General features: G+C 41.9%; 1 protein-coding gene across 10 annotated transcripts in view; it reads right to left on the reverse strand.

Annotated features, from left to right (window-relative positions):
• The window catches only part of CHD9 (chromodomain helicase DNA binding protein 9), a 648,673-nt gene that overhangs the window by 212,464 nt on the left and 422,041 nt on the right, over window positions 1-14,168 (reverse strand). For all 10 annotated transcript variants that reach the window (XM_053699504.1, XM_053699510.1, XM_053699505.1 and 7 more), the window contains one exon: window positions 6,912-7,122. In XM_053699504.1, the coding sequence (XP_053555479.1) occupies window positions 6,912-7,122 (211 nt within the window). The remainder of the gene's footprint in view (window positions 1-6,911; window positions 7,123-14,168) is intronic.

Here is a 14,168-nt window from a genome sequence, read left to right on the forward strand (position 1 = left end):
GACAGCTTCCAGCATTACATCGTCTTGTTAGAATGTGTCATACCTCAAGCAGCAAGAGACTGCATACTGTTCCCCCAACTGAAGTTAATTGCTCTCAACAGTCCTGTGTGGAACAGCCATGGATTTTAGTTACGGTTGCTAAAATCATTTTCCTCATACAAACAGAAATCTTCATCTCTTTTCTGTTTCTGAGTAAATAGTACATACCAGCACTATTTCAAAATAACAAACTCTTGATTGAATAATAAAAACTACAGTTAAACACTAAAAAACTCTAAGCCATCTCCGTGGAGATGTTGCCTGTACAACGGCAAAGAGAATGACTGGGGTAGGCGGAGCCTAGGAGGGATCATGTGACCAGCTTTGCTGGGCTCTTTGCCATTTCCTGTTGGGGAAGAGAATATCCCACAAGTAAGGATGACGCCGTGGACCGGACACACCTATGTTGGAGAAATGTGTTTTTTTCCATTTTTTCCTCATATTTTATAATGTTTTTTATAGTAAATTATAAGATATGATGAAAATTATGGTATCTTTTGAAAGTCAATTTAATGGCGAGAAAAACGGTATATAATATGTGTGGGTACAGTAAATGAGTAAGAGGAAAATTACAGCTAAACACAAACACCGCAAAAATGTAAAAATAGCCTTGGTCCCAAACGGACAGAAAATGGAAAAGTGCTGCGGTCATTAAGGGGTTAATTTATTGATAGTGTAGTGTTAGGTGTATTTGTAACTTAGGTTAGGGTTTATTTTACAGGTAATTTTGTAATTATTTTAACTAGGTAGCTATTAAATAGTTATTAACTATTTAATAGCTATTGTACCTAGTTAAAATAAATACAAGTTGCCTGTAAAATAAATATAAATCCTAAAATAGCTACAATGTAATTATTAATTATATTGTAGCTATCTTAGGGTTTATTTTATAGGTAAGTATTTAGTTTTTATAGGTAAGTATTTAGTTTTAAATAGGAATAATTTATTTAATTATAGTAAATTTATTTCGATTTCTTTAACTTATATTTAACTTAGGGGGGTGTTAGGGTTAGACTTAGGTTTAGGGGTTAATAACTTTATTATAGTAGCGGCGACGTTGGGGACGGCAGATTAGGGGTCAATAATTTTGGGTAGGCGGCGGCGATGTTGGGGGGGCAGATTAGGGGTTAATAAAATGTATTATAGTGTTTGGCAGTTTAGGGGTTAATACATTTATTATAGTGGCGGCGATGTCTGCTTGGCAGATTAGGAGTTATTAAGTGTAGGTAGGTGGCGGCGACATGTTTAGACTCGGGGTTCATGTTAGGGTGTTAGGTGTAGACTTAGAAAGTGTTTCCCCATAGGAAACAATGGGGCTGCGTTAAGAGCTGAATGCTGCTTTTTTGCAGGTGTTAGGTTTTTTTCAGCCAGCTCAGCCCCATTGTATCCTATGGGGAAATCGTGCACGAGCACGTTTTTCCAGCTTACAGCTACCGTAAGCAACGCTGGTATTGAGGTGAGAAGTGGAGCTAAATTTTGCTCAACGCTCACTTTTCTGAGGCTAACGCAGCAATTCAGAAAACTCGTAATACCAGCGTTGTTTAAAGTGAGCGCTAGAAAAAAAAAGGAGCGTTAGCTCCGCAGGTTTTTACCGAGAAAACTCGTAATCTAGCCGTAAGAGAATAAAGAAAATTAGGTAAAAGAAGTAAACTGGAAAGTTGTTTAAAATCACATGCCCTGTGTGAACCATGAAATAGATTTGTTGGGTTTCACTTCCCTTTAAATCTTATTGGGTAAATACTGAGCAACCTCTTGGAGAAAAGCAGAAAAATATACAAGCAACTGAACCAGAGACCTTTCTTACACCCGTACACACTTCTCTTTGCCTACAGTTTTGTTGTTTGGACAATTTAAAATGAAAAACAACCAAAAAAAAAAGGAAAGAAGTACCTTGCAATGTAAGTTATTTTGACCAAATACATTGATGAAACACTCAGACTGGATATTAAGATCCTAAATCATCTGCCAAATTTCATAATCTATATTGAGAGCAAACTAATCACCAGCCTAGCTACATGAAGCAAAAAGGCTTATACTTGAAGGTAAATATCTAGAATTCATAATCCTGGATAGCATCATCCCCAAGCTGTAGAGATTTTTGCTTTATTTCATTTGATCATAGCACATCACAAAAAGGAATAGTACATAGAAGAAGCCACTTGAATTGTAAATCCACACTGTAGCTATTAATAAACTTAGGTTCAAGAATAATTCTGTTCCAGTAGATATTACATTGTGATTCATGCAGCACACTTTGTATATGCACTAAAGAGACTAAATATCATATACATTAAAAGGTGTGGCCACTTAAACTCAATCTCGTTGCAGCACATGAAGTTTACTGTAATATTGATAGGCCAGTAGGTCACTTTATATTAGTGAAAAACATATATTATGCTTACCTGATAATTTTCTATTGTTCAGATGGAAAGAGTCCACAGCTGCATTCATTACTTTTGAGAATTCAGAACCTGGCCACCAGGAGGAGTCAAAGACATCCCAGCCAAAGGCTTAAATACCTCTCACACTCCCCTCATCCCCCAGTGATTCTGCCGAGGAACAAGGAACAGTAGAAGAAATATCAGGGTGAAAAGATGTCAGAAGAATAATAATAGACGCCCCATCTGAAGAAAAGAAAATTATCAGGTAAGCATAATTTATGTTTTTCTTCATAAATGGAAAGAGTCCACAGCTGCATTCATTACTTTTGGGAAAACAATACCCAAACTTTAGAGGACACTGAATGCAACGGGAGGTTACAAAAGGCGGCCGATTCTGAAGGCACCAGGCCTGCAAACCCCACCCAGAAAAAAAATCTTGCTTCATTCGAAGCAGAGAAACCTTGAAAAAGGAAAGCCCAAGGATACTGACCCGCAGACAGTCCATAAGCCCAGCTAGAGACCGCAGAATAGACTCGACTGAGCCAACATGCCTCCAGGAGACACCACCACCCAGCAGTCAGTCCCCAACAACACACCCCTTACTAGAGAAAGGGAGCAACATTGACAACTCCCAAAAAAAAAAAAAAAAGACGTGAATAAAAATTACCGAAAGGCACCTAAATAGTGAGCAACCAATTCCAAATTAAAAAATAAGGAACCCCGAGCCCAAGCCAAGCCCACAGAGACCCTAACTGGTCTTAAGATCAGGATGACTCTAATATAACACTTGTAAGAAAGGAGAGCAGCTGAAAGAGATAACAAACCCCAATCGTCAGACTGCTAAACATCCACTAAATAGCGTGTACATCACAGGTTATCTAAAAGCCGCCAGACCTACTCAAACATCTGGAACGTGGAGAAGCAAAGAACCTCAAGGAGGCTCACCGAACCTCAGTGACCCGAGGACGGATAACAGATTTCAGATCCTGCTCCATACCGGGCCAGCCCAAGCAACCGGCAGGTCTGAAAACCAGGGGAACAAAAAGGACCCCAATCACCAACCCCTAGGGAAGGACGAAATGTAGAGGACTCAGCCCCCCAAACAGAACCTGGATGCTAACCCAAGAACTCCTCCAAGAGGTACACTCAAAGAGAACCACAAAGGAAATGAACATAGCAAAACGCAGTAGACCTCAATGAAGACTTCGCATACTGACAGTCTCAACATGGAGATTCCAATCTCCCCAAATGGAACTGAAAACTGCTCAACCTAACAGGCTAAAAGCACCTGTCCCAACCTCCTATACACAAGACAGGACAACAACCCTCCAGAGAGAGGAACCCCCCCTCAAAAGAAGGACAAACAACCTCCCCCCACCAAAGGGAAGGGCACAAATAAAAATAGCACACATGCTCACAAGACATGAGCCAGAGACTGATAAAACCAAAGCCGAATGAAAAACATCCAGAAGACCTGATGAACACAGAAAGAACCCCCCCCCCCTCGAAGGGGAGTATACATTGTTCAAAGAAAAGGCAAGCCATAGGAATGTATCCGCAAGCGCGCAGCCAGTCAACTAGCCAGTCCTTAGGCCATAGCCTATGTTCCCTGGAAAAAACTGGATCGCCCAGAACCAGCCACAGGATCATAAGCTTCCAGACATCCAGAAAAATCCCAAACAAAACTAAAGGCCCGAGCCCCAGAATTAACGCCCCAGGGAACACGAATACCCAGTCTGAAAAATCAGACCTCACAGGGGAATAACCGGACTAACCCGGAAACAGGGACAAAACTCACTCATAAATCTCGACCAAAAACGAAGAGAACCCCCCTTACAGGAGTCCAACACCCCAGAAAAGAGCTAAGGCACAACAGAGGCATGCCAAGACTCCGGAGACCAAGGGAGAATATCAAGGACAAAGTCACCCGAAGAGCGAGTAGCACAAGACTGGTCTCCATATCTCCTCAAATTACATAACCAGAGGACCACACCCAGGAAAAGAATGCAGAGCATCCCAAATTCCCTGTAGAGAAAAACCTCTAAGCAAAGCTTGGGGAAGGAGACAACCTAGCCTAACGTCCCTGAAAGGGAGACAACCAACTCCCGAAAGCAGGAAAAGCCATGCGGCCCTCCTTAAAGAGAGAATAATCATCAGATGGCTCTTTCGGAAACCACAAGGCTACCTTGTATTACCCATAAGGCGGCCAAACCACTAAGGGGAACGGACAGTCCAGAAATCCAGACCTGAAGGAAGAGAACCTCAAAAGGAACAAGTCCAGGAAAAGGAATTTCCAAGGAGCCCCTGAAGCCAAGACCGCCACGAACCGGCGACAAGGAGGCCCCAAGTCCTACAAACCTCCAACCCACGCGGGAAGGAAACACTCTAAGTGCCGATGAAATAACAGAAACAATCGAATGTGTCACCAGAGAACCTTACCGAGTCCCAGTCGACCAGCTAGAAAGGCTAGCAAGGACTGAACCAATCCTCCATGCTTTGCAGACCCTCAGGTCCTTTCAAATGCTTAGCTGAACTTGTAAAAGAAAAACAAGGAAAAACACAAATAATAATGTGAAACACTCGGCGCCCCAACCGGACCAGCCAGGTAGAACAGGCGCCACGTGCCTGAGATAGGCCGCAAGACAGAAAGGTCCTAACCCACTCAGGACCAGCCTAAAATTCAAGGTCGATATGGCAAGGCCGCAGATAGGCATCCCTAGAGATGGAGAATAAACATCAGACAAACATAGGACTAACATGTCCTCACATCAACAAACTTCCGTAGAAGTAAACTGAACAATCAAAAATCGCGAGTGTCGATTCCAGAAAAATTCCCGAAGAAAATACATAAACATGAGCTCAAATAAAAAATCATCCTAACCGGATTAAAATAAAAATAAGGCAACCCATAGGTTATCGCCCAAGAAGAACAGACACACCCGTAGACCGGGATCCTGTTCTCCCAGCTCAGGACTGGAAAGGATACTCAATAAACAAGGCTATAGAAAGATAACTTCATCCTCATATAGCTTATGCTGCAAGCCGCTCGAAGTAGAAGACTGAGAATTCCCAAATCCGTTAAGGATGGGATCCTCCAACAACGCCAGAATGTGTCTCAAAAGAACACAAAGGGGCGCCAGTCTGTAACGAAAGGCACAGCACACCTTCGCCGGAGCATGAGGCGACCCCAACCCCAAGGTTGACCCCCTGAAGGGTCGTTCCCCCGGAGAGCTGAGAAGGCCATCCCATACCTGAAGATCCCAAGTCAACAGAATACGTACAATATCGCAAGCACACTTCTGGCAGCTGCAAATGCGCCAGCGCCATAATAATGGACATGCTGTGGAGCTGTTAATATGAGTCGGGATGGTTTCACAGAAAGACTTTCCCCTGCATCTCCGGATTCTAACTTTCATCCATGCTCTCACTGAAAGGCTGACAGGACTACTTAAAACTCCAGTCCAATGCCGAAGAGTACCACCTGACTGGGGGATGACTGGGGGATGAGGGAAGTGGAAGAGGTATTTAAGCCTTTGGCTGGGGTGTCTTTGCCTCCTCCTGGTGGCCAGGTTCTTAATTTCCAAAAGTAGTGAATACAGCTGTGGACCCTCTCTATTTATGAAGAAAACATATGTTCTGATACACCAGACATTTTAGCTTTTAAAAGGCAACAAAAACTGAGCTTATTTAATGATCATGTGGTCAGTCAGTGAATGAGCAACTGTAGCAAAACTGTGATTTAATTTTTTACTCAACAGGAATGTTATGAAAACTGATGCTACCGGTTTTGGTACAGTCCTGTTATCAAAATTAGATACTGTTAAATAGGAAACGTATATTTCCCACTGTTATATCAACTAAGAAGAAAAAACACACTACACAATGAATTTATATGCATTCTGAGCTTAAATATCGATTTTATTTCTGCATTTTATCATTAGTTAGAGTGTTTGAAAACATTTATTACATAAGCACATTTAAAAACTATAATTTCCTTAAATACGTTTCTATTTATTTCAAACCTCACTTCTGTTGAACATTAAAATAAAACATTTCTATGGGTAGGCTTATAGAGTCTACAGATTTTTTTTTCATCTTCTTAAATCATAAGACCACAGCTGAACTTGTGTACATTCTAGAACTCTCATTTACAGGTTGAACACATTACATTTTTATGGATATTTGAGGATTCATTTCCCTGCCTGATGCCTCACTTTGATACTTTGGTTTCAAAGATAGTCCTTTGTGATCACTGCTATCCGGCATGTTGCTGCCACTTTTATTGCCTCCTCTCATGTTTCATTTCTATATACCTTTACTACTTTCCGTTGGTTTCTAACTAACTTGCTGTCTTAAATAAGTCAGAGCAAAGAAAAAGTGGTGCAAAACCATTGTATTATTAAATAATGTTAATAAACAAATACATACAGTGATTACGGTATTTTATCTCAAACCAAGATCAAAGTAACACACCACATTGATAATCCTCACCTTTTATGCATAAGATAATCCTCCAGGATGTCTAGACATCGTACCATCTGAGAGAAGATAAGCACCTTGTGGCCTCCTGCCTTCATTTTTGGTAAGAGTTTATCTATGAGAACCAGTTTCCCGGCAGATTGGATCATTGCTTGAAGATAGAAATCCAAAGCCATAGGATTATGTGTTTCCCGGAATTCCCCAAGGATCTTTTCTTCAGCACCTGAAAATTCAAATAAATACACTTAAAGGATAGCAGAATCAAAATGAAACTTCATGATACATTTTGTTCCCTTTGTTTCTTTTGTTGAGAAGCATACCTAGGTAGGCTCAGGTGCAGAGTTAAGTGTAATTGTAACTTAGGTTAGGGTTTATTTTACAGGTACTTTTGCATTTATTTTAGCTAGGAAGTTATTAAATAGTTAATAACTATTTAATAACAATTGTATCTAGTTAAAATAAATACAAAGTTGCCTGTAAAATAAAAATAAACCCTAAGCTAGCTTCAATGTAACTATTAGTTATATTGTAGCTAGCTTAGGGTTTATTTTATAGGTAAGTATTTAGTTGTAAATAGGAATAATTTATTTAATTGTAGTAATTTTATTTTGTTTTATTTAAATTATATTTAAGTTAGGGGGGTTAGGGTTAGACTTAGGTTTAGAGGTTAATACATTTAATATAGTGGCGGCAACGTTGGGGGTGGCAGATTAGGGGTTAATAAATGTAGGTAGGTGTCGGCGATGTTAGGGCTCGGCAGATTAGGGGTTAATAATATTTAACTAGTGTTTGCGATGCGGGAGTGTGGCGGTTTAGGGGTTAATATATTTATTATAGTGGTGGCGATGTGGGGTTAAAAACTTTATTTAAGTGTTTGCGATGTGGGGGGGGGGGAGGATTCGGTTTAGGGGTTAATAGGTAGTTTATGGGTGTTAGTGTACTTTTTAGCACTTTAGTTAAGAGTTTTATGTTACGGCGTTAGCCCATAAAACTCTTAACTACTGACTTTTAAATGCGGTATGAGTCTTGACAGGAGAGGGTGTACCACTCACTTTTTCCAAGACTCGTAATACCGGGTTATGCAAGTCCAATTGAAAAGATAGTATACGCAATTGACGTAAGGGGATTTGCGGTATGCTCGAGTCGCAGAAAAAAAGTGAGCAGTACACCTGTACCTGCAAGGCTTGTAATAGCAGCGGGCGTTAAAAAACAGTGTTGGGACCCCTCAACGCTGCTTTTTAAGGCTAACGCAAGACTCGTAATCTAGGCGTTAGTATTCTTAGTTGAAAGCTAAACCTAGGAGGTTCATATGCTAATTTCTTAGACCTTGAAGGCCACTTCTAATCTAAATGCATTTTGATAGTTTTTCACCACTAGAGGGTATTAGTTTGCGTGTTTCATATAGATAACATTGAGCTCATGCACATGAATTTACCATGAAGACAGCTCTGATTGGCTAAACTGCAAGTCTGTCAAAAGAACTTAAATAAGGGGACAGTCTGCTGAGGCTTAGATACAAGGTAATTACAGAGGTAAAACGCGTATAATTATAACTGTGTTGGTTATGCAAAACTGGGGAATTGGTAATTAAGGGATTATCTATCTTTTAAAACAACAATTCTGGTGTTGACTGTCTCTTTAAGAATACATTTACTGAGAATGTTAATGGTTAATGCCAAATAACACCCCAATATGTATTCAGCAGCATCTCCTGAGTACAGTGATACCACCCATGTATAGGTGTGTCGGGTTCTCTGGGGGCTAAAAGGCCTTATTTTTAGGGGGCGCGTTCCAGTTTTCCAACTTGGAAATTTTCACATCTGTCATCATGCACCCATGTCCTATTTGGGACATTTCTGAAGCCGGGCAATGTAAATTACCCCATCAAACCATATATTTTTGAAAAGCAGACACCCTAGGGTATTTCAAATGCTGGTATTTTAACACTTTCCATGCAGTAATTCAACCACCAGCCTTTGCAAAACCTTTGGGTAGTCATTTTTTGGTGTTATTTTTCACACACATTGTACTTTAGGCATGGTTTCTCAGTTCCTGTTATGTGTTATTGCCAAAAAACACCTCAATATGTGTTCAACAACATCTCCTGAGTACAGTGATACCACCCATGTATAGGTGTGTCGGGTTCTCTAGGGGCTAAAAGACCTTATTTTTAGGGGACGCATTCCAGTTTTTCAACTTACAATTTTCACATCCCATGCACCCATGTCATATTTAGGAAATTTCTGAAGCCGGCCAATGTAATTTACCCCCATAAAACCATATATTTTTGAAAAGTAGACACCTTAGGGTATTTGAAATGCTGGTATTTTAACACTTTCCATGCACTAATTCAACCACCAGTCTTTGTCAAACTATTGGGCAGTCTTTTTTGTGTTATTTTTCACACACATTGTACTTTAGACATGGATTCTTAGCTCCTGTTATGTGTTACTGCGAAAGAAGACCCCAATATGTGTTCACCAACATCTCCTGAGTACAGTGATACCACCCTATGAATAGGTTTTTGGCTTGTTTGGGGGGTGCAATGCCAAATGTCTGACATGCGTATATGAAGGGACTTAATAAAATAGAAGCTGAAAGAATTTTTCATAAAAAAATAAATGCCAAAACAAGGGGTCACAATCTAAAGTTAGAGGGTAGCAGATTCAGGAGAAATTTGAGGAAGCATTGTTTTACAGAAAGGCTGGTGGATTCATGGAATAAACTTCCATTTGAGGTGGTAAACACAAAGACTGTAAATTAATTTAAAAATGCCTGGGACAAAAGCTTATTACAATCATGGGGATTCACAGCCCTACCTTTGCGAGTTCCCACGAAATGGGAACTGAGATGGCACACGGCCAAAAAAATTCCTAAAGCATTACCTTTATCTTACCAGGACATTCTGAACCCTCCCATATATCTTAAATCTGCCTACATTATTATATGGGAAAGAGACATACAATTTCTGGCTTCTCAAGAGGAATGGTCTAAAGCCATGAGTGGACCAAGCGGGCTCTTCATTGCGTTACGTTACTGGAGCTGTATCTCAAGATATGCATGCAATGGCACATGACCCCACGACGACTCTTTAAAATATCCTCCGTGAACTCCCCACTTTGCTGGAGAGGATGCGGTCAGATAGGATCGTCAGCACACATATGGTGGGAATGCCCTGCCCTACAGCCCGTATGGACTATGCTATCACATAGATGTTCTGAAGTGGATCCGACCTTGTGGCTGGACCCTCAGAAAGTGCTGTTCCACTTAGGCGTTGGGCTCCCTCTTTCCCCGGTGGGTCTCCTCAGCATTTATCTACTGACGGCTGTCAAGCTTATTATTGCTCGTAAGTGGAAACAAACCACTATCCCCAACTGGTCTGATCTGACCAAAATTATGGATTATCTTGAAGTGATGGAAGGCCCCATATTTACCACAACAATAAGATCTCACTACACTGTCAAGCCTGGGGGGGTGGAAGAAAAACATAATTTATGCTTACCTGATAAATTTATTTCTCTTGTAGTGTATCCAGTCCACGGATCATCCATTACTTATGGGATATTAACTCCTCCCCAACAGGAAGTGCAAGAGGATTCACCCAGCAGAGCTGCTATATAGCTCCTCCCCTAACTGCCATTACCAGTCATTCGACCGAAAACATGCAGAGAAAGGAAAACCATAGGGTGCAGTGGTGACTGTAGTTTAATGGAAAAATTACCTGCCTTAAAGTGACAGGGCGGGCCGTGGACTGGATACACTACAAGAGAAATAAATTTATCAGGTAAGCATAAATTATGTTTTCTCTTGTTAAGTGTATCCAGTCCACGGATCATCCATTACTTATGGGATACCAATACCAAAGCTAAAGTACACGGATGACGGGAGGGACAGGCAGGCTCTTTATACGGAAGGAACCACTGCCTGAAGAACCTTTCTCCCAAAAACAGCCTCCGAAGAAGCAAAAGTGTCAAATTTGTAAAATTTGGAAAAAGTATGAAGAGAAGACCAAGTTGCAGCCTTGCAAATCTGTTCAACAGAAGCCTCATTCTTAAAGGCCCAAGTGGAAGCCACAGCTCTAGTAGAATGTGCTGTAATTCTTTCAGGAGGCTGCTGTCCAGCAGTCTCATAGGCTAACCGTATTATGCTACGAAGCCAAAAGGAGAGAGAGGTAGCCGAAGCTTTTTGACCACTCCTCTGACCAGAATAAACGACAAACAGGGAAGACGTTTGTCGAAAATCCTTAGTTGCCTGTAGATAAAATTTCAGGGCACGGACTACATCTAGATTGTGTAGCAGACGTTCCTTTTTCGAAGAAGGATTAGGACACAAAGATGGAACCACAATCTCTTGATTGATATTCCTGTTAGTGACCACCTTAGGTAGGAACCCAGGTTTAGTACGCAGAACTACCTTGTCTGAATGAAAAATCAGATAAGGAGAATCACAATGTAAGGCAGATAACTCAGAGACTCTTCGAGCCGAGGAAATCGCCATTAAAAACAGAACTTTCCAAGATAACAACTTGATATCAATGGAATGAAGGGGTTCAAACGGAACCCCCTGTAAAACATTAAGAACTAAGTTCAAACTCCATGGTGGAGCAACAGTTTTAAACACAGGCTTGATCCTAGCTAAAGCCTGACAAAAAGCTTGAACGTCCGGAACTTCTGACTGACGTTTGTGTAAAAGAATGGACAGAGCTGAAATCTGTCCCTTTAAGGAACTAGCGGATAAACCCTTTTCTAAACCTTCTTGTAGAAAAGACAATATCCTCGGAATCCTAACCTTACTCCATGAGTAACTCTTGGATTCGCACCAATATAAGTATTTGCGCCATATCTTATGGTAAATCTTTCTGGTAACAGGCTTCCTAGCCTGTATTAAGGTATCAATAACTGACTCAGAAAAACCACGTTTTGATAAAATCAAGCGTTCAATTTCCAAGCAGTCAGCTTCAGAGAAATTAGATTTTGATGTTTGAAGGGACCCTGGATCAGAAGGTCCTGTTTCAGAGGTAGCGACCAAGGTGGACAGGATGACATGTCCACTAGATCTGCATACCAAGTCCTGCGTGGCCATGCAGGCGCTATTAGAATCACTGATGCTCTCTCCTGTTTGATTCTGGCAATCAATCGAGGAAGCATCGGGAAGGGTGGAAACACATAAGCCATCCCGAAGGTCCAAGGTGCTGTCAAAGCATCTATCAGAACCGCTCCCGGATCTGGACCCGTAACGAGGAAGCTTGGCGTTCTGTCGAGACGCCATGAGATCTATCTCTGGTTTGCCCCAACGTCGAAGTATTTGGGCAAAGACCTCCGGATGAAGTTCCCACTCCCCCGGATGAAAAGTCTGACGACTTAAGAAATCCGCCTCCCAGTTCTCCACTCCCGGGATGTGGATTGCTGACAGGTGGCAAGAGTGAGACTCTGCCCAGCGAATTATCTTTGATACTTCCATCATTGCTAGGGAGCTTCTTGTCCCTCCCTGATGGTTGATGTAAGCTACAGTCGTGATGTTGTCCGACTGAAACCTGATGAACCCCCGAGTTGTTAACTGGGGCCAAGCCAGAAGGGCATTGAGAACTGCTCTCAATTCCAGAATGTTTATTGGTAGGAGACTCTCCTCCTGATTCCATTGTCCCTGAGCCTTCAGAGAATTCCAGACAGCGCCCCAACCTAGTAGGCTGGCGTCTGTTGTTACAATTGTCCAGTCCGGCCTGCTGAATGGCATCCCCCTGGACAGATGTGGCCGAGAAAGCCACCATAGAAGAGAATTTCTGGTTTCTTGATCCAGATTCAGAGTAGGGGACAAGTCTGAGTAATCCCCATTCCACTGACTTAGCATGCACAATTGCAGCGGTCTGAGATGTAGGCGTGCAAAGGGTACTATGTCCATTGCTGCTACCATTAAGCCGATCACCTCCATGCATTGAGCTACTGACGGGTGTTGAATGGAATGAAGGACACGGCATGCATTTTGAAGCTTTGTTAACCTGTCTTCTGTCAGGTAAATCTTCATTTCTACAGAATCTATAAGAGTCCCCAAGAAGGGAACTCTTGTGAGTGGAAAGAGAGAACTCTTCTTTTCGTTCACCTTCCATCCATGCGACCTTAGAAATGCCAGTACTAACTCTGTATGAGACTTGGCAGTTTGAAAGCTTGAAGCTTGTATCAGAATGTCGTCTAGGTACGGAGCTACCGCAATTCCTCGCGGTCTTAGTACCGCCAGAAGAGCACCCAGAACCTTTGTGAAGATTCTCGGAGCCGTAGCCAATCCGAATGGAAGAGCTACAAACTGGTAATGCCTGTCTAGAAAGGCAAACCTTAGATACCGGTAATGATCTTTGTGAATCGGTATGTGAAGGTAAGCATCCTTTAAATCCACTGTGGTCATGTACTGACCCTTTTGGATCATGGGTAAAATTGTCCGAATAGTTTCCATTTTGAACGATGGAACTTTTAGGAATTTGTTTAGGATCTTTAAATCCAAGATTGGCCTGAAAGTTCCCTCTTTTTTGGGAACCACAAACAGATTTGAGTAAAACCCTTGTCCTTGTTCCGACCGCGGAACCGGATGGATCACTCCCATTAATAAAAGATCTTGTACGCAGCGTAGAAACGCCTCTTTCTTTATTTGGTTTGTTGACAACCTTGACAGATGAAATCTCCCTCTTGGGGGAGAGAATTTGAAGTCTAGAAGGTATCCCTGAGATATGATCTCTAACGCCCAGGGATCCTGGACATCTCTTGCCCAAGCCTGGGCGAAGAGAGAAAGTCTGCCCCCCACAAGATCCGTTCCCGGATCGGGGGCCCTCGATTCATGCTGTCTTAGGGGCAGCAGCAGGTTTCCTGGCCTGCTTGCCCTTGTTCCAGGACTGGTTAGGTCTCCAGCCTTGTCTGTAGCGAGCAACAGCTCCTTCCTGTTTTGGTGCAGAGGAAGTTGATGCTGCTCCTGCTTTGAAATTACGAAAGGAACGAAAATTAGACTGTCTAGCCTTAGGTTTGGCTCTGTCTTGAGGCAGGGCATGGCCTTTACCTCCTGTAATGTCAGCGATAATTTCTTTCAACCCGGGCCCGAATAAGGTCTGCCCTTTGAAAGGTATATTAAGCAATTTAGATTTAGAAGTAACGTCAGCTGACCAGGATTTTAGCCACAGTGCTCTGCGTGCCTGAATGGCGAATCCGGAATTCTTAGCCGTAAGTTTAGTTAAATGTACTACGGCATCTGAAATAAATGAGTTAGCTAACTTAAGGGCTTTAAGCTTGT

The sequence above is a fragment of the Bombina bombina genome, chromosome 1 (assembly GCF_027579735.1).
Source record: "Bombina bombina isolate aBomBom1 chromosome 1, aBomBom1.pri, whole genome shotgun sequence".
Lineage (NCBI taxonomy): Eukaryota > Metazoa > Chordata > Amphibia > Anura > Bombinatoridae > Bombina > Bombina bombina.